The sequence below is a fragment of the Monodon monoceros genome, unplaced genomic scaffold, assembly GCF_005190385.1.
Source record: "Monodon monoceros isolate NGI ecotype Baffin Bay Population unplaced genomic scaffold, NGI_Narwhal_1 Super_Scaffold_18, whole genome shotgun sequence".
NCBI classification, from domain to species: Eukaryota; Metazoa; Chordata; class Mammalia; order Artiodactyla; family Monodontidae; genus Monodon; species Monodon monoceros.
Genome location: NW_021703774.1, coordinates 114652311 through 114674090, shown reverse-complemented (window position 1 = coordinate 114674090; position 21780 = coordinate 114652311). Strand labels below are relative to the sequence as shown.

The 21780-nt window shown below is 40.2% G+C and overlaps 1 protein-coding gene across 3 annotated transcripts in view; it reads left to right on the top strand.

The window, feature by feature from the left end:
- Window positions 1-18280, top strand: part of ST6GALNAC3 (ST6 N-acetylgalactosaminide alpha-2,6-sialyltransferase 3) — a 570510-nt gene extending 552230 nt beyond the window's left edge. Inside the window, exons 4-5 of one of the 3 annotated variants that reach the window (XM_029227562.1) lie at window positions 14780-14887; window positions 15951-18280. In XM_029227562.1, the coding sequence (XP_029083395.1) occupies window positions 14780-14887; window positions 15951-16137 (295 nt within the window). In that variant the 3' untranslated portion in view covers window positions 16138-18280. Of the gene's footprint in view, window positions 1-4458; window positions 4804-14779; window positions 14888-15950 lie in introns of those variants that run through there. The other 2 variants (XM_029227565.1, XM_029227564.1) reach the window with 2 other exon arrangements.
- Window positions 18281-21780: the final 3500 nt, after the last annotated feature.

Here is a 21780-nt window from a genome sequence, read left to right as displayed (position 1 = left end):
AGCTAATTTAATTCATAATAAAGTGGAACTCAACTTCTAATAGAATCCTCAAACCTAACAAGCATTTATAGCAGTGATCTTCAACCCTGGCTACACACATCACATTATAATCACCCAGGAACCCCCTTTTTAAAACAATTTTTATTAAGTACGAATACCCAGACTATACTCCCAGGACAATAAAATCAGAATCCATTATCAGTAGCAGTGGTGGTAAATGGAGCTTGGGAAAAGGTGCAGAGGATGGAAACAATGCCTCTAGGGAGAGTGGGACCAGGGCTATGGCTGGGAAGTGGAGCCAGGACTCTGGGTGTAGAGAGTGGGATCCCAGTACTGCATAGGAAGAAAGATGCCCTTGGGAGAAGGAATAGGATTGTGGAATCACAATCATCACATCAGAGATTTGGGCCTCTGATGACAGTAAAGAGTTTTTCCAGAGTGGAAAAATGGTGGAAGGGTCTAGAATGTTCAGCCTAGGAGCACAAGGACTGTGGCTGCAAAGATGGAGAGGGAGCTGGTCGACATCACTCACCAGTTCCCTTTAACCAGTTCATAAGGAAGGAAGGCAGCTTCCTTCAACCTACTTTCTTATTTTGGGGTGAAGCTTTCACAAAATTTCATGCCTCATATTTCCCCTCTACAAAAAACAACTATATTTCTTTTCATCCTCTTGGCATGATTATGGACACTTAAGACTAAGCAGAGGTAAGGGGAAGAGAGAGGAATGAAGGGAAGCCAATCCGTAAGCTCCAAAAATAGGAGCGATTCTGTTCATCTACTGCTGCTGTTCGACAGCCTTCAGAGTTCGGTAGCTCTTCTCGTCACTTCTTTGCAGCCCCTTTAGTCAGAAACATGGTCATAAACTGTTATCATCAGCTGGTGAAAGCAAATATGCAAGGTGGAGGATCTTCTCAACTGTTTTCCTGTGTCCTTCTCATTTTTATAGCTAGGCGTGGAGATTTCTGACATTTTGTGACTGTTGCAATGTAGGAAAATCTGTGGAGCTCACAACATTCTCATGTTTCAGTTAGATGCTCTCAAATAAGAGGAATTTTCTAAGTCCTGTTCTGCATTTCTCCTGGCATCTTCTAAGATATATTGCTTTTGCTCTGTGTTCTAGTTCCCACTTTATGAAATTTTGTCTACTCTGGATCAACAATATTACTGGGCTCAATGTATATACAAAACAGAAACTGACTCACGGACATAGAAAACAAATTTGTAATTACCAAATGGGCGAGGGAGGGGGGAGGGGCAAATTAAGGGTAAGAGATTAACAGATACAAACCACTGTATATAAAATAAATAAGCAGCAATGATATACTCTATTGCACAGGGGATTATACCCATTATCTTGTAATCACCTTGTAACAATCATTGTATAATGGAATATATATAATTTGCAAAACACTGAATCACTATGCTGTACACCTGAAACTAACACAATATTGCATATCAACTATACTTCAATAAGGAAAATAATTACTGGGCTAGAAGAATGCCAGAGTCACATGGAAGTTATCTCTTCTGATTGGAATTATTGCCGTTACCTTTTCTCTGATCAGAAAGCTCGTCCTTAGATAAAAGGGCCTCGTACAGGAGAAGCTTTGGTATGGGGAGGGTGTGCACAGAAGGACTCCACAGGTACAGATTTACTGTAAGCAGCGGACACACAGGTCCTTTCACCAGGTTGCTGGCCAACCTGTGTATCAACGCTGTGGGAAGACACACCTCCGTGAAAGAAATTCTTTGCTTCACCAGGCAAGGAATCTAGCTCAACTGGAAAATCTGGATAGCTTCCAAACCCTATCCCATCCCAAGAATAGAGAGAACAATGGATTTCTTAGGACTAAAATTCCTGGGCAGAATTAAATTGGAATAACATTCTACCTTAGTGGACAATCATCTTGCTTAATAGGTGAGACACCATTAGCTTTGACTGTTTCAAGGAAGATTCCATCACTAAGTCACCTGAATTCGGGTGTTCTTCTGGCGCAGACAGATGCCCCTCTTAGGAATCAGCTGGTACTGGAGTAGAAGAACTAGATAAGTGTCTGTTTGACACATTGATGATAGACTATAATTTGGCAAAGGTATTGTGTATAAGGTAGTCAATGAATCTCAGCCTATTGGAAAAATGACAAATAAAACCTCCTTCTCTAAGTTGGAGACTAAAATTATCAGTCCCTGAAGACCCATATGTCAGTTGTTACTTCTGACCTTTCCTAATTGGATTATACTTCTAATTGAATTATCTTTAGTGGGCCAAATCAAAACAACTTTAATAGACGGGGATGATGGGGGTACAGCTTAGCTTTGCCTATTGAAAATAAATATTCCCCTCAAAATAATTTATTTCAGGATTTATTGAGCCGTGTAACTCAGAATAGCGATAATAGATTCAGATAGGCAGGAAGTGGCAGAAAAATTGGTCTTTCTTAATCAGAAGAAGGTCAGTGCTGCTTTGTATTTTTTTAATTTCAGTTTTATGTGTAGCTGGCTGCTTGGCTGTGGACGAAGGTGGTTTAATGATGATCCCAGTGATATTGGAGACCTTAGCATCAAGCGTGGATACCCAATTCTCCTTCAATGGGGTGAAACCACCTGAAGTCTCTGTCTTAAATCCTTGTTAAACCCTGTCTTAATCCTTTTCAGTTGTTTAAAAATTATTTTTTTAATTCTGAAACTGTGTGTGGTGACGAATGATAACTAGATTTATTGTGGTGATCATTTCGAAATATATACATACAAATGTCAAGCATTATGTTGTACACCTGAAACTAATACAATGCTGTATGTCAACAAGGGCTCATTTTTGTCAGAAGCAAGTTTGAGTCTGATTCTGTGCTAGAACTATTTCTAAAGGAAAAGCTTGGTTTAACTCAATTTCCAGTTAAGTCAAAAAGCTAAGGGAGGGCTTCCCTGGTGGCGCAGTGGTTGAGAGTCCGCCTGCCGATGCAGGGGACACGGGTTCGTGCCCCGGTCCAGGAGGATCCCACATGCCGCGGAGCGGCTGGGCCCGTGAGCCATGGCCGCTGAGCCTGCGCGTCCGGAGCCTGTGCTCCGCAACGGGAGAGGCCACGACAGCGAAAGGCCCGTGTACTGCAAAAAAAAAAAAAAAAAAAAAAAAAGCCAAGGGAAAGTGAGTCCTTTCTTTTCTCTTCTAAAAACTTCAAGTAGTAGGAAAAAGTCTTTTATCTATTTAGATATTCTCCTACCTGATTACAATCTTTCCTTTTTTTTTTTTTTCTCCTTAGTCTTAGGGAAGTATATGCAGAGGGAATTGCTGATAAAAGAAATAGGAGAGAAAGCCAAAACCTTCCTTTAATTACCTTTATCAGGTTAGCAGGGAACAGGCACCTATGCCTTAGGTAGAGACAGGTGATTAGCATTCAGAATACTGAAGACCACATCAATTTAGGAAGGGCATGATTTCAAGATAAGTTGAAGGGTAAGTTAGAAAGAAGCAACTTATTTAAGCCTAAGTATAGAACTTGGATCAGATCAGATAGTGATTGTTAATAAGAATTAAGGATTCAGTAGAAGCAAAGCCCCTATTTATACCTAGAGTATTAAATAGACTCATTATGTTAGAAAGGATCTTGGAGGTCAACCAATCCAACTTCAAATCTTTGGTTGCAAGGAACAGATGCCTCCTTCAGCTGACACAAGCCGCAGAGGACAATTTATTAAAAGGTTGCAGAATCTAAGGGCTGAAAGGAAGCCATGCCTGGGGAATGAAGTAAATCTAGGAACTTGATCTTTATTTTCAGGACTTACCCCTTCCTCCCCCCCTCCCTCCCTCCTTCCCTTGTCCTTTCCTCCTTTCTTTCGTTTCTTTTTTTTTTTTTTAATTAGAGTATAGTTGCTTTACAGTGTTGTGTTAGTTTCTGTTGTACAGCAAAGTGAATCAGCCACACGTATATTTATATCCCCTCTTCCTTGGATTTCCTTCTCATTTAGGTCACCACAGTACATTAAGTAGAGTTCCCTGTGCTAAACAGTCTGTTCTCGTTAGCTATCTATTTTATACATAGTAGTGTATATATAGAAACTTTCATACAGAGTGAAGTCAGAAAGAGAAAAACAAATATCGTATATTAACACGTATATGTGGAATCTAGAAAAATGGTAAAGATGAACTTATTTGCAAAGCGGAAATAGAGACACAGATGTAGAGTACAAATGTGTGGATATCAAGGGGGGAAAGGGGGGTGGGATGGATTGGGAGATTGGGATTGACATACATACCCTTTATTTCTTTTTAAAGTTAATGTACATATCTACATCAGTGGCCTAAAGCTATTGTTTGAACATGACCATGGCTGAAATTCTAAAAAGTGTTTTGAATGGTAAGGCTATAAACACAAATCTATAAAGTGGTGATAATAACTCTTTATCAGCTAGACATTTACAATCTCTCTAACGTGGATTATGTTACTATAACTACAATTACAGAACTTCAGTGATGAAAGACCCTAAGCCTACCTAGGTCAATCCTCTTATTCTGCCACCAAAAAAAAAAAAGAAGAAAATGTGGCCCTAGAAGAAGCAAGATGTTCAAGATTGCCTAGAGAGTTAACAGTAGAACCAGAAGCATTGAGGTCTTTTGATGACTGCTCTATCAGACATGTGATACCTCCTCCGGCAATACTGAGAATGACGGTAACCAAGAAAGAACTTAGTTAAGAACCTGATTTCTCTGATATGACTGTCTTTGGGCAAGTACTTTATATCTCCCCAAACCTTCATTTGGATAGTGGGGATATTAATACTCCCTATAGGATGGGGTTGTTGTGAGAATTAAATAAAATGACCTATGTACAGCTCTTGGTACAATGCCTAGTACATATAAATGCTCCATAAATAATAGCAGTTATTATTTATCAAAAAATGTTTACTTAGCTTTTTGCTGCATATCAAATAACCCTAAAACTCAGTGGCTTACAAGAACATTTATTTAGTATTCACAGGTCTGTGATGAGCTATAGCTCTACTAGGTTAGCTGAACTTGGCTCTAGTTTTGGGCTCGTATCTGCGTCACGGGACCCAGGCTGAAGGAGCACCCTCTACCTGGGATGTGTTGTTCTCATGATGGAGGGAAGAAGTGTAAGAAATGGGAACCATGTGACACTTCTTAAAATCTCCACTGAGAACTGTCTCAATGTTCACTTCTACTTATGGTCCATGGGTCAAATTAAGTCATTTGGCCAAGCCTAAAGTCGTAAGGCAGGAAAGTTACTGACGCATGAGCAAGCCATGTTCAAGGAGGAGACGATCAATACAATCTATCACAGGAAAGTTGACAGAAAATCTATTGTTGTTGAGACAAGGGCCTCTATGGTAGCTTGAATAGTCTGAAACTAGAACCCACACAGACTATCCGTAATACCTCACGTCCTCAAAATTATGGGCCATTTAGGAAAACCGGAGATCCAGGGAAGGCGAGAGTTACTCAGAGTGGAGGTTAGGTGTTAGTGTACATAGTGTAATCCCTTCTCCCAGAAGCTTCACTGGGTAAAGGAGATGTTACTATGGAAGTCATTTAGCTCAGCATTTCTAGACCAGAAAGGTATTTCAAAGGGTTCATGTCCTTAAAGCAGCAGTGGTATCCATTTTCATTTCCAATTAAAAAAACAAAACAAAACAAAAAAAGCAAACTCAGTAAATTAAATGTTTTTGTAAAAACTGTTTCCCTTTTAAGTGGAACAGGTTGTGAGCCTTCAGGTGTGTACTGAGGAAGTCGGCTTGGAGACTACGTGGAGATTAGATGAGTTTGCTCCTGCCTTGTAACTTAGGAGTTTGCTCCTGCCTTGTAACTTAGTTTATAACACAGATGAACACCACTGGGTACCTCCAATAGCCTCACACATTTTTTAATTGTTTTTATTCTTAGTCATGTATTGTTAACACTTTTCTCAGTTCTGAATTAATGAAGAATTTAATGAGGAAGAAAAAATATAATTCTGCCAATTTTCCCCTAGATACTTTTCTCCAGATCCATAAATTTCCTTCAGCTGAAAAAACTAGCTATACAGAACATCAAGATATCTCTAATATTTCAAAACATAATGTAAGGGGAAAAAGACAAGTCAGTGTTACTTATGCATCCTGTCTCTAACCAATAATTTATTATGGAAATTAAGCACTGATGATGCTTTGAGGTTTCTTCCAGATTAGAGGACAGACCAGAGCTACCCTGTATTCCCGTTAGTCTCATTCCCCAAGTGCAGCTGCACAGCCCATTCCCTCTGCCCGAAAGGCTCTCCCTCTGCTCCTTTTTCTGCCTGGTGTGCTTCCTTAGCCTTAATCTGCAGCTCAGCTCTCAAATCCTACGTTCCCCAATTCCCTCCAGCGGCGTCTGTTGCTCTTCCCTCAGTACTCTCATAGCACTCACAGGGGAATTACCCCCTTGATAACCCTATTTTTGCAAATAGTCATCGAGTCTGTCTCCCTGCCTTGGCCCTGATTTGAGATCAGGGGCAACTTGGTCTTTCCAGCGCCTGGCGCAGCGCCTCACACTTACAGTGCACCCAGCGAATCTTTCTTGAAAGGACGAGGGGATCAAAGCTTTATAAGATTAGAAACAGGAGAAGTCATGGGGAGAGCATTTCAGGAAGAAGGAACATGTACACAAGTCAAGAGAAAAAAAAGACAGAGACTGACACATACAAGATGTGCTAAGGAGTCATAAATGGACCCATGTGACTAGACATGGGAGTTCAGGAAGAGAAGTCCTGGAAAATACAGTGGGAGGTCAGGTTTGTCAGGGGGGGGCCCTGAGAAGTACCCATTGCCTTAGTCTGCTTGGGCTGCTGGAACAAAATACCCTATACTGGGTGGCTTAAACAACAGAAATTCATTTTCAGGTAGTTTTGGAAGCTGGTGGTCCAAGATCAAGATGCCAACATGGTCAGTTTCTGGTGAGAACTCTCCTTCTGGCTTGTAGCCTTCTTGCTATGTCCTCATATAGCATGAAAGGAGAGAGCTCTGGTGTCTCTTTCTCTTCACATAAGGGCAGTAATCCCATCAGTAGGGCCCTACCTTCATGACTAATTACCTCCCAAAGGCCCCATCTCGATACACCATCACAATGGGGGGTTAGGGCTTAACCATATGAATTTGGGGATACAATTCAGCCAATACTGAATGGTTATGGAACCAGTCCTGCCTTAATGAAGTTGCCCAAAGAGATCTCCACTATCCATCCTTGCCATACCTGAGGTTCCATTGTTCATTTAAAAAATTGAATGAAATCCCAGAAATCAACTTTTCCAGTTGAGAGGGCTTGGGTAAGAGCAAAATAACCTTTTAATTTCTGAGATGAATGAAAAAAGTAAACTTTGTGAGTGGTATCTGCTATTTCTACAGCAGTCATAAATCATATCTTTGGGAGCTATACCATTTTACTTTTAAATGTACATTTTGAAAAGAACACAGTCATTTCTTATTATGCTCCTTTTGTACAATTTCATTGCATTCGTCACTAGTCATAGAGTCCTGTTGAATCTACAGCAAGAAAATTATTTGTTATATTTACAGTCCAAGAGCCTACTGCTTAGCACAGGCATTTTGCATTAGCGGGCTGGGATGGTAGTACAGTCCTCTAAGAGTTATGGCTTTCTCCATTTACCCATGGTCCACTTTTCATTATTTTCCAGGCCTAGATTCCTTTCATTTGGTGCATTCTCTTAGGAATCATCCACAGTATGATGTTTTTATCCATTTGAAAAGTTTATGTCCATTTGCAAATGATTCAAGCCAAGGTGGGGAGTTCTGCCGACTGATGTGCAGAAAGTTGTTGCTGCCTAAAGATTTGCTGGGCATGTCCCATTGACAGATAGTACCAATATACAGTGTTAATACAATGGGCCAAGTCCAGAGTATTACCATAGCTCCCGACTGTCGAATGACATACAAAAGTATATGACTTGGGGACAGCTGAAATTGCTTCCACACTTTGAGCTCTCCTTTCATTAGACTGGTTCACAATATTAGATTGAATCCCAAGGTGCTACTGATAATCACCAGCTGTTTTTCTTGGCCAGTCTCTTTGTTTAAATGTATTCTTTCATTATCCATGTGCTTTTGAAAAAAAATGGGGGAAGAATGTTTTTAATTGAATAATCTGTATTCTGTCAGGTATTCCATCTCCCTAGGAAGGTATATGGAAACTTACTTTCTATTTTTATTTATCCTGCCAGTATAGTATAATGATGAGAGAACTGAGATCCAATAGTGTTAAAACAAGACATGAAATGTTGATTAATTCTTTTATAAAATTTCCTTTTTGCTCCTGAGTATAGCAGATTTCAGAAACTACTGCCAATATTGTGCTGGCCAATAAATCTCCATTGTCGGGAGGGTCTGGATCTTCTCTGGGCTTTAATAAACGATTATTATGTTTTTGAAATTTTCACTTGGAATGCCCCAGACCTTGTTTGCATTAGCTCATGGAAGAAATGAATTAGAAACGGTAGGACTGAAGGCTCCCAAAGGAACCATTCCATGAAGAAGAGGCAGGCACAGAGATGGAGGCAACTGGACTCTGTATCCTTGCTCCTTGACACTCGTTGCCCTTCCTCACTGTACATCCCCCATTGCAGGCTACGACCCGCCCTTTGGGTTCAGGCCAAGTGAATTTGCGGATTGCTAGGGCTGTGTTGACAGATAAGATAATAATTCAGTATTGAGCAAACCTGAATGGCTTCAGATAGACTTGTCAAGAAGGAGAAGAAAGTAAGATGCTTGGCTGGTGAGGAAAGCCAGTGGGACAGTGAGAAGCCAGACTGGGAACTGTAGATAAGGAGAGCCTGGAGAGCCTGCATTTGGGGTCAGAGACATTCCCACGGCAAACCCCCCTGAGCCAAAGACTATACACCAGGGAGTCAAGAAGTCTACTGCCCTCTTTGGGCTCAGGGGAGCTTGGAACAGAGAGGAATCTGGTGAAATGTGAAAGAGGACTTATTACACAGCACAACAGAGAACTGTCTCATTTAAAATAGGCCGAGGGCTTCCCTGGTGGCGCAGTGGTTGAGAGTCCGCCTGCCGATGCAGGGGACACGGGTTTGTGCCCCGATCCGGGAAGATCCCACATCCCGCGGAGCGGCTGGGCCCGTGAGCCATGGCCGCTGAGCCTGCGCGTCCGAAGCCTGTGCTCCGCAACGGGAGAGGCCACAACAGTGAGAGGCCCAAGTACCGCAAAATAAATAAAAAATAAAATAAAATAGGCCAAGATTTAAAAATCGCAATATAGAGAAAGTGCTATTATTTTGCCCATCAAAGTATAAACTTCTTGAGTTCAGAACCAAAGTCATTGAGCTAATGGTGCTCAATAATTAGAGCATCCTGTGAATAGATAGTAAGTTCAATGTAATTCAGTTTTCTTTTGAAAAGTAACCATTTCTGTGTCCTCAGTTCCTCCCCTGAAATTATCCCACAGGGAAATGTCACTCACTAGAAAGTTTCAGCTTGCCAGGCAATAGGAAAGAAATGCTTCATAATATGTTTCCAGAAAGGAGAAGGTGAGGGATCATGCTCAGAAGCAAGCGTGCAGGTGAATGAAGGATGCTGACAGCCACAAATATTGAGACTGATAAAAATAAGGCCAGCATGACAGACAACGAATCCCTGTGGCCATGTGATGGCCTTTAGACATCAAGGAACAGGGGTAAACATCAAGGGGCATGGTAGCTTATATTTTATTGGTAATAAACTAGATGAAAGATCATATTTTAAATGATATGCCTTCAAGCATGTGCTACATCAAGGTGTTGACAACATCATTTTTCCAAGAGATGAGCAAGTAAATTCACGTAGTTTCCAAGTGGTAACTATCTTGATTACCAAGGAGCAGTGGGATGCAAAGCTTGGCCGGTGGAAACAAATGATTGATAGCTTCCTTTTAACACTCCTGCCTTTATTTTCCCCTGCATGGCTCATTATTCTGCTGCAGTAATTTAAGCTTTCCTATTGTACTGAATTAGGGGCTTAAATTCTCTTATCATCCCTATGGGAATCTTGATTGTTTATTTGTAGATGACAATAATTGTTTTTATCGATCCCCAAATGTGGAAGGTATAAAAAGTGCCATGGCTGATGGCCAGCTGGTACATAGTGTTGCGTGCATGAGTGACAAATTACAAGACAATATTTGGTCCCAGAAGAGACCCTTTTAGAATTTTTTAAGGCATCTGATGGTTATCACTAGGTCTCTCTAAGCTGAAAAGCATAAACAACTTCACGTACATCAGCTCAAGTCTTTTTGTTATTGTTTTTATTGAACCTCCAAAGGTCTCCTAGGGTGTATAATTTATACTTCCTCCTTTCTAGTACACCCACACAGCAGGAGAGTTTAGAAATGGTGCAGCTACAAGAATTCCCAGATACAGTGCCATCCAAGCCAGTGAATTCCCTTAGGGACCCAGATCATCAGGGCATTTATTCAGAAGAATTCCTGTATTAATCCAGCAGCTGCCATTATTCCACTGCAAGTATCGTTATATGGACATTAGCTCTGAGTATTTTGAGAAGAAACCACTTTGCTAGCTCCAGCAAGTATTATCGGTAGGAAACCTCACATGATATCACATCCCAAATATATCAGAGGCACCAGGGGAAAAAACGCAACTGTCTAATGAAGTGCTGTTTGTGGGACAGGGCACTTGGGCAGTATGAACCTCCCAGTCTGAATCAAATGCAACACAGCTTTTTGCTTGAAGAGCTTTTGAGCTAGTGATTATGATGTCTATCCAGACACAAAATAAATTAGGTCAGGCTTAAAAGTAATCAACATCAGAAACGTAAACATTTCCTTATTAGGTGGTGAGATGGAAAGATCTTTGACCAGATGCCCAACCCTGAAATTCCTGACCCTCTTTTCCTGTGGTAAAGAGAAGATAAATATGTAGAGAAATCACTTTGACAGCTGTACCCTATGGGGTTCTGTTCTGAAAGCTTGGCTGTTGAACTCTCAGACACGAATATCTGGGCTGGATCAGAGTTAGCCAGCGGAGCTTATTTTGCAGAGGAGGGGTCCATATGTCACACAAATGATCCCCCCTTTATTCCAGGGCTCTAATATTATTTTGGTCCTTGACAGCAACTCCGTGGAGGGACTGGCTCCTGGAAAAATGCATTAAAAAAAACCCAATTTGCCCTAATTTAGATTTTTTTCTCACTTAAATTAAGCTTTACCCTCAATGCTATGGCTGTGCCTTTGGTCTTAGATACTCCAACACCTTCCATGAGCAATCGTGTGAAAGAGGAAAGCATGGAGCGTCTCCCTCCAAAATTAGTAACTGTAGCCACCACCATTGCCAGGTAAAACTGTAGTGGCATGCCCATCACACAAGTGTGCATTAAATGTGACCTGATCAATTAATATGCTTGTTAATTACCCATCCAACACACATGGAACATGGAACTGCCAAAGGGCTAAAGAATAAAACAGATTGACCACTGAAGGTGATGATTGCAGAATCATTTGATTTTAAAATTAGAAGAAACCTTAGGTAGGACTAGTTGAACTATCTCACTTTAGAGACAAGGAAACAAAGATGACCCAAAGAGGCCAAATAAGTTGTCCAAAGCTTGACATTTGAGTAGTGGCACAGCTGGAATGGGAAACCAGACATTCTCACTTCTGTTCTGTACTGCACTTGGTACTGACTCTGAAACTCCACTTTGTTACACTGATTGTGACTAATTGTGTTAACATGTGTGCCTCCCTCCACTAGACCGTGTGCTCTTTAAGAAAATATCCCATATTCATCACCAGCTCCTAGCAGAGTCAGTGGCATAAAATAGGATCACAATGAATGTTTGTTGAAAAAAAATGAATAAATGGGTGAATATGTGAGACCTGTCTTTTCTCATCATGTGCAAACAGATGCTGTAATTTTTAGTGATCTCTACTAGTGCTTGGTCAGCCTAGTAATGAAGAAGGATAGAGAGGATTGGAAGGTAGAAAAAGTAGAAGGAAAAGGCAAGAAGAAGGGGGAAAATACAATTCAGCAGGAATAATAACTGGAAAAAGTCAGTACATAGATAAAATTTCTAGTTTCGATTTGGGAGCTTTTAGTCAAGACTCTATTCTTCTGACCTCTCCCAATTTTCAAATGACTTTTTAAGCAGTTGATGCTTTAAGCAGGTCCCATCATCGCTGTTCCTCCTCAGACCCCAGAATGCAGGATTGACTGCAGGTTCCATTCTCTCCTAAGCCAGCTTGCTCTTTTGTGTCTTCCCCTCGCTGTGCTGTGTCTTCCCACCCATTTGGCACCTGCTCCTAACCCATGCTGCTGCTAGTGTTCCTATCACAGAGGAGAGTGCATGTAACTGAATGGGATCCTGTTTCTGGAATGTTTTCCATTTAGAAGACACACCGGGAGATACAAAGGAAGTCAATTTACATAGCGGCATTTCAGACTCAGTGACAAATAGGCAGAGGGGGTGGATATAAATGCTCTGGGTCTGTTTCTCCTTCCAAATCAACCAAAGTCGATGAAAATAAAGGTTAAAAATCCAGTTATCAACCCCCGCTGTGCGTCTGAAATGCTTGCCTGTTTTAAGTGATTTGATACCAAGTGGTGCCTGTTCAAAAAAAAGGAATCAGGGCTTCCCTGGTGGCGCAGTGGTTGAGAATCTGCCTGCTAATGCAGGGGACACGGGTTCTAAGCCCTGGTCTGGGAGGATCCCACATGCCGCGGAGCGGCTAGGCCCGTGAGCCACAACTACTGAGCCTGCGCGTCTGGAGCCTGTGCTCTGCAACAAGAGAGGCCGCGATAGTGAGAGGCCCGCGCACCGCGATGAAGACTGGCCCCCGCTTGCCACAACTAGAGAAAGCCCTCGCACACAAGCGAAGACCCAACACAGCAAAAATAAATAAATTAATTAATAAACTCCTACCCCCAACATCTTCTTTAAAATAAATAAATAAAATTTTAAAAAGGAATCAAAGGATTCAGGGTCCTAATTGTAGCACACTGATGGCTTGGCCCTGGAGAACTGCAGCAAGGTTATTGGACATCAGTGGGAACAACTACTGGCTAGAGTGCTGTACCAGTGGTGAAGTGTTGGTTTGGAGGAGAAGAGCCGGCCATGTTCTAGTTTACCAAGACATCTAGATGGAAGATAGGAAACATAGTCTTTTTAAGACAGTGGTGCTACTCAGTTGCCAAGCAACCTGGGTGACCCAGATGCCCCTGCGGGGAAAGTTTTAAGCAGATAGGCCATCATCTGTATTGGATGGATTGGGTTGTCTTGGCTAAAGACAAATATGGAGATCAAATATTCCCTTGAACCATTTGGAACTTGACAGAATCCTCCAGTCAGGACTTATCTAATTACTCTCCCCCTTCAGTTACTGTACTTCCCACCTCTTCCTTAAACATACCAAGCACACTCCTCATATTTGTGAGATGGAACACTTCCTGGGACACTCTTCTCTCATACGGTCTGTTGAGCAAGGGGCATCTGTGGCTTATCACCAGGAGTAGAAGTCCAAACACTTCTGCCCACTGTATCTTGGTATTGGAGTCACAAAAGAAAACACAACACAGTCAAGCACTGGATGGAAAAATGCTATCCTCACACAGAGAAGAGATAGAGCAAAGTCAGCTCTAATAGTGGGCATCGGCCCCCCACAGGCAGCAGGTCCCTCCCAGCAGCTGACACAGGCTCTTGGCCTGCATGCAACCCTCTTGTGCCACAGAACAAAAGACCCCATCCCCTTTTTAAAGGAGATGGATATAGCAGTGAGGTTAGCCACGTGCCATATGACACTTAAGCAAATGCGTACACCTTGACTGTGAAACAGAGAAAGATATTCACACACAGGGTGATAAGTCCAGCACAGGCTGCGAGAACTCCTTGGTAAGGAAGTGTTCCGGGCCCAAGGCCCCCTCTTATGTGACCAAGAGGGCGTTGAAAGGCTACCCACGTGAGGCTGCCTTTCCAGTACGGCTTACACGGTTTCTTCCCATTCACCCTCTCCCACCCCCTTTTTTCCCAGATCTTTGCTTCTGTTATCAAAAAGTCCTTCCCTGATCAACCTTTATAATACAGTCACCTCCAGATCCAATCCTCTGGCCTGCAGGAAGACAAAAGCCTTGGTTTTTGTGATAATTACTGCATCCACGGCACCTACAACGGTGAGGGGCACAGGGTAGGTGTGGTGTTCAATAACAGCGTATTAAAGAGACTGGTATGATAGGTCTTACAAAGGAAAAGTCTTGTCTCATGACGCCTGGAAAACAGTGAAGGAAAACTTTTCAGATGCTTTCACAGACCAAGTCATTCACCTGCACTGCATCCAATTTTCACTTATCAAGCCTCAGAGAAAGTGACATGTCCAGGTAAGTAAGATAACACCATTATCACTCAGCTCCCATCAGGGCTCCAAGCAACTTTAGAAAACCTGTCCTCTGATATAGAGTACTAATTTGTGTCTTACGGGAAATCAACTAAATTATTTTTCACCTGAAAGGAGCAGGGTTATTTGACTCCAGATATCCACCATTTGTCTTCTCTTCCATACAACATAGCTTCTAGGCTTAAGGTACTAAGACTGAGAGCATGCCTATAAATTATTCAGAGATAATTTGAAATAAGTGTGTATCTTTGACAGATTGTCAAGTTTCCTTATGTTTTTTCCTGATAACAAGGGCTATGTTTTTGATAAAATGTTGCCCGTTTCTCATCACACTTTGCTGTTGCTCTGTGTATGTCTTCTGTGTTGTTTTGTTTTGTTTGTCATTGTTTGTTTTTGTTCCGCCTACAGAGTCCAGTCTGGCTCTTATCTCAGCACGGGTTGGTTTACCTTCATTCTGGCCATGGATGCCTGTTATGGCATTCACGTCTACGGGATGATAAATGACACCTATTGCAAGTAAGATCACAGGAAATTATTTTTATGCATCTCCAATTCTGATATGTTGTCAAAATATCACAATTCATTTTAATATCATAAATCTGAGAAACAGATAAAGCAATAATTATTTCCCAGCATTCTTTGCTGACATGACATTTTATTGTCAGTGCATCAAGTTGTGACTTTTAGGGATGATAAAAAAGAAAAATATTTACCACGGTCTAATGTCAAATGTCAGAAGGAACATTTTTCCCTTAGTCTGAGGCATATCAGGGACTTGTGGCTTGGAAATACAGAACAAGTTCAGTGGTTATTTAATTTGCAAAGCAGGTTTGTCATTTCTGCTGCTCTAGTGGTTGATAGATGGCTGTCTACTCAATGGTTGTATTTGATCTTGAAGGACAAAATGTCCTGAAGCCTCAGAGAAGCTGATACCTTAATGAGAGTTCCTGGAAATTATATTTCACTACTAAGTGAGTAATCTGTCAGATCCTTATTTAAATTGGGTATGTTTATCCACAGTATATGCCTGCTGGTGGGATAGTTTCTAAGTAGATAATAAAACAAACGTTCCATGCTTCATGAAGGTAATGAAATATATTTCCCTACCAACGATGGGCACAATATAATTCAGAGAGCGTTCTAATCATATTGTCAAAATGGTAACTAAGCCACAATCTTCATAATCAAATATCTCTACCCTAACTATAAGCATAATGGAGTGCAGATGAACCAAATATCTTACTCTGAAAAATCACTAAGCTTCTTCAAGCTCTGCAAGAGCAATCAGGTTATCCAAAGTTTGTTTCCATTATACACCATTTCCTCCTTCAAAGGGTAGCTATATTTTTGCATGTAATTGGTGTGATATATAAATTTTATTTGATTTATTAAGGCACTAAGGATCTGGTATGTCTTCCTAAAAGCTTTTATGTATAATAGCTTTTAAGTGAGTTCATGGACAAGAATCATGCATGGGTTTGCAAGTAAATGCATTTACTGGGCACATAATGGAGTCTTGTAAATGAATACTTCATTCTTCATCTCAGTCTTTCTCTCCTTTTCTTTATTTCTTTTCTAGGACAGAAGGGTATAGAAAAGTCCCCTACCATTACTATGAACAAGGAAGAGACGAATGTGATGAATATTTTCTCCATGAACACGCCCCATATGGGGGGCATAGGTTTATCACTGAAAAGAAAGTGTTTGCTAAATGGGCCAAGAAACACAGGATAATATTTACACACCCAAACTGGACAGTGTCTTGATGTTGGCTTTTCTGACCTTGCCACATCACTTGACATGATCATGATACTGCAACTGTGATGCTAATGATGCTGATGCTGGTGATGATAAAGGCAACAACAATGATGACCAAGTTTCTGTACATTCTCAGATATGGACGGTGATTCTGCCAGTAATTTGAACGTGGGATTTCGTGGAGGGTAGTTGTGCTCATTACGTTCTTTCTGAAGGGTCAACATTTCATACTGCACTTTATAATCTAACTGGAATTGAAATAAAGGCCAGTAACATGACAAGAGTGACCTAAGAAATGGGAAGATTATCCTTCAAGATAGTTGCCCAGGATTCTTGGACAGTGAGTAATTTCCAAAAGCCCTGGGATTTGGTCTCATGAGGCAAGGTTATTGACTCTGCTGTCTGTTGAACCTGAGCAGCTCCACCATCTTGAAGAATGGTTGATTGTCAAACACTGACCCAAGAAATGCTTTCTGGGTACAAGGGTCTTGCCACAGTAACTAGTTGGCCTGGGGGCAGGAGAGGAATCTCTTCCTGACTTACCATCTTCCTACAGTACCTCCTACAGCTAAAGCCTCAGGCCATTTCCTAATTCACAAGGAAGATATGGACATCCTACCCACCGGGATTACTTGACTATCTCAAACACTTCATTCAAAATGGGCTAACTAGCAAATCTTTTTGAATTTCTACTCTCATCACTCCATTCTTACTACCCCCCAAAATATAACTAAACATATTACTAGAATGATCTGTATTAATGTTTAGTTATTTTTGGTTGAGTGCTAAATATTTCAGAAAGCTATTCAACAAGTAAGATACCAACACTGTAGTAACATAGACTGTGAAAACATTCTTAAAACATAACCAAAAGGGTTTACTAACTCTGCTTCAACATCCAACAACACAAAATTTTATGCTTTTGAAAATCATGAAACAGGGAAAGCAAAGCATATTTTTACATCAATTTGTATCCTACCATACTTCATAATATATATTTGTATATTCAAATTTCTATTTTATAGGCCCAAGATGTGTCTCTCCACACATTTCATTATCATTGCCAAGTGCCAACTGTTAGACATGGAGAGGAAATGATTCCTTGTATTTAATCTGACCAGAGCTTTTGCCTTCTTGGGGTTTATTTTCCCCAAACTGTATCAGTTGCTATACCATAATAACAACAATAATAATGACCTTGATGTCTAAAGTGCTTTGTCGTGTAGAGTCCTTTCACATATGCTGTCCCATGTGATGCCCGTGACCACCCCATCAGGCTATTGCCTATGCATTCTGACATATTAGCAGATGATCTCTAATTTGTTAATTGCTACTATATATTCCAGATTGCTCCCCTTCCTAATATTTGTATAGAATAGAGTTTATGTAGACTAGTAACCAATTGATTTCAGTGCCAAATACAATGTATTATATCAGGATTATGCAAAAAGTATCCCAAGGATGGCCCTGGCCGTAAACTAGGAATCCTGTGAACAAAAGTACTTTTGATTTTTTTTTTTTTTCGTGGCTCTATTTAGGTGGGGAAAAGATGAGGTAGCAGAGACAACAGGAAGAAATAAAAGTAAAGAAATACAGTTTCTCGTCCCCATCTTAAGATTACTTTGTTCTCCATATATTCATTGCTCGTTAAATATTAGAGGGTTGATTTGCTGAGAGAGTAGCTGAGAGACCAAAAACATCCTTACCAATGATTCAAAAGACAAAAGCTGGGCTTAACTTACAGCCTGTTTTGGAGGCTGGAAGTGATGATGCATTTCACCTTTGGAGCCCTTTCCAGGTCTCTACCAGTGCTAAGTCCCATGATAGGCTACCTTTAAAATGGTCCATCTTGGATAAAAACCTCTTTCCTGCTCTTTTCTACCATTTTAATACCTCAATATTCACATCCATAAAAATGACCAAGTGCCACTTACATTGTTGGAACTATTATTGTTGTTATTCTTTTGTTGCTTCCTTATGTGATTTTCAGTTCTATGTATGCTAGTTTTTGTGAGCTAATGATGGATAGAAATGCCCACTCAAAGAAAAATAAACAGATGAAAATGTCAAAATTGTAATACAGACTGTTTTTCCCCCCTGTTGTGATACAGAAGTTCCACTTTTAAATAAAAAGGAAGCTTGGTTATCAGAGTGTTTCAGGGAATGACATAATGTAATTTATTTAGTTTCCTGGTAAATGGAGGACCAACCCTATTTGTTTTAGCCCTTACTAATGAGAAACTTTGGAAAACATCCTTGCTCTCCTACTTCACTGTCGCGCTCCCTGATGGAGACTTTTACAGAGCCCTGCATCCCTCACTCTATGACAGTAGGTGTGTGTAGAATAGGCAGTGATTCCTTTGGAGTGGTAAGGGGCGCCTCCCCTTCCCTCCCTTTCCTTTTTTTCCTTAACTAAACCCCAACTCTACACTTTTTATTGTTGTCTCTTATCTCCGTTTTTCTAAAATTGAGAAACAAAAACCAGATTATTCTTAACATGGAGACCTAATTGAATGACTCCCAGTGCCATCATCATTTTGATAGAGTCACATGACTTATTTTTCTCTGCATTCTTAATGTTCTCTGCTTCCATTTCCTGTTCTTCTTTATCCTCAGCTTCCTAATGTGGAAACATAAAGTGGAAATTTAAAGTCTAATTTCTCCCATGTTGAGAAATTTTCCATCTAAGATTTACTGATAGAGAAGAGAATGGTAAAGGAGCAATTCAAGGAGAGACCTTTGTAGTGCAAATTTCTGGTCCATTTTCTAGCAACTGAAAGAGATTTCATCCAGCACCTAAACATTGGAAAATTTAACTCATTCATCACCGATATGTATACATCCCAGAAGTTAAGGAATATCTGTGAAAAATAAAAATATTTCAATAGCGTCCAAGGCTCTAGGCAAATGGAGTGTGGAAAATGGCCACAATTTTCTGAAATCAACATAAAAATATGCAAGCTAAAGATAATAAAGTAAACATTATTTTTAATTCTGCAGAATCCTTGATAAAAAGCAAGAAAATTTTAAGGGGGTTTTAAAATGAATGTTTGCATCCTTTCTAAGTTAGCCTAGTGATAAGTACTAATTATTTATATTGTTATGATGGTAATGTGAATTAGAAAACTTTTAGAATATATGATTTTACATTGTTACCAAACCTATCAAAGAAAAAGCAATTTGGGAGGACGTTTGTTTGTATGCACATAGAGTCCCTGTGTGTGTGTGTGTGTGTGTGTGTGTGTGTGTGTGTGTGTGTGTATAAAGATATACTTGCAATCCTATATTTCTCACTGATGTGTATAAATCACAGAAAATCTGTTTTAGACTTTATCTGAAATTTATGGGGTTACATTTTGAATCCTGAATAAGAAAGAAAATCCAGATTAAATGTACTGATCGCTAAGAGTACATAAAATCATATTCAGTGGCTGGACAAAAGAATAAAGCTAGAGAAGCTGCTAAACCTAGAACTGAGGACACAATTAGATGCCACAGTTGTCACAAATCAGACCTGGAAGTATAGCAATCTGTATCGTAGCCTCTGCTGATTGCAGCTCAGCTAAAGTCACATCGAAAAACAGTGCATCAAGCTCCATTTGCACTGATGTGAGTGAACATTGGTCCCCCTATTCAAAGAAGCCTGTCTTTACCGTAAGCAAACTCAGATTTGCATGATTTTTATTATATGGCTAGAGAACTGTGACCACTGTGGAAAAGGGAAAATTATATAAGGAGATTGCTCTTTGAGGATTTGGAATGAATCAGCTGATGTGGGAGCAAGAGTCTGAACTGGGAACTTTGCTGACCTTTCCAGAAGTATAAAGCCGCTAGAAGAGAATCACTCATTACTTCCTCAGGAAAAAAACAACACTAAAGTACTTCAACTGGTGCTGTTAATCGGATGTTAATTATAAGCTCAGTTTAATTTCAATAAGTGAGAAAATATAATCAGATGGCTCACCTTTTTTTTTAAACAGCATACCCATCTAGTGTTTAATGTGGCATGTCGAATGCAAAGAACAAACTCTGTTGTCCAGTGTCAGTTGTTTGCATGTCTTAGCACAGTAAATGATTTATAGTCCCAGGGCCAAGAGGGAAAAATGCTTTTCCCTTAACTGTAGTTTTAAGAGGCAAGACCTCATCATTTTAATAGTTTACATAGATCCCATGACTGAAGGAGCCAGTGCTAGCCTTTGTAAATTGTCTTGACTTGTAAAACTGCAAGGGGCTTTAGTGACCAAACAATCCAGCTCCTGCATCTTGGAGTTCAGGAAATTGACCGGTAGAGGTGACGTGACTTGCCGGTGGTTATAAAACAGACTAATGGAAGTACTGAGACTTAAATTCTTATCTCATGTCTCCTTTTTTAATACTTTTTCCACTGTGTTGTTCGTTTTAGCACGGAAGAGTGGCTGGAAAATGCATAAGTGACTCATTGGAAGAGTCTATTCCTGGAAACCAAGAGCTCCAATTAATGTTGATTCTACTCACGATCTGAGAAATGTCTATACCAAAGTATAGAAATATTTGCATAATTGAAGTAATATCTCAGTAATCGTTGATATGCTCTATCATCTATGTTTGTTGCTTATACTGGGCCATGTTCGATTATCACAACATTCTAGGGTTCGTTTAAAGTATGTAAAAGTCAGTTTCTTCTTTTGTTATTGAGGATGAGGAAGTCACTGATAGTCCTAAGAGCTGTTGAGTATGGAGGTGGCCTGGTGTAACTGGCAGGTCTTGTTGTTGAATTATCCCCAGAGCCTAACTGTCCTCGTCCTGGAACCAATTCAGCTGCCTGGGTTAGTGAAATAATTCATCTGTACTGGTAGGTGAAATGTTACCTTTGGTATCGTGCTCATGTTTGTACTACACATGATTTTGAGCCCACATACTCTCTGGAAGGTAGATCAAATGCCCCACAAGACTCAATCACCATGAAGATTGAAAGGGCTTTTTCTTTACAGCCCATTCATGTGATACTGTTAGAAGAGGAGAATTTTAAAATATATGCACTAGGTTCTGAAAAGGCTCCTGTGGCTCAGAGATAGCATATTGTCCTGTTCCTTGTTTTTGCTGAAGCTTATAGAAACCACTAGAGTAAAGTTCCATGTAAACTGCTAAGGCATCAAATCAGAACTGTCCTTGGGCATTGTAACATTGCAGAAAATGTCATTTTGTTTTTTAGTTCTCTACTTTTTTTTTTTTCTTTTCAGAATAGGCACTATTTGTTTATGGAGTAAAAAGCTCCTCTTTCTCCACAGATATGTCTCCTTTTGTTCCTGCCTTGGAGACTTCAGAAAAATAGAAGTTCACTTTCATAAAAATGAAGAACATCTTGACAAGTAAAATAACCAACTGCTAAATTCATATATTTGCCTACATAGTGAGCAGCTTCTTCTAAGAAACTCCAAAGGGACCAAAAGCAGGGCATTTCATGGTTCCTTGTTACCTAACCTACAAAGCACTCATTTCCCTGTGTTTAACTTTGTTGTCATTGCTACTGAGTAAAACCCATTTCTATTACATACACTATATTTTATGCTTCACTCATTCTTCCAAATTCACACAACTTTTGCTGTAGTCTTTCATTCAGTTTAAAAACCTGTAATCTTCATCTATTTATAGAAGAAACTGTAAATGCACAG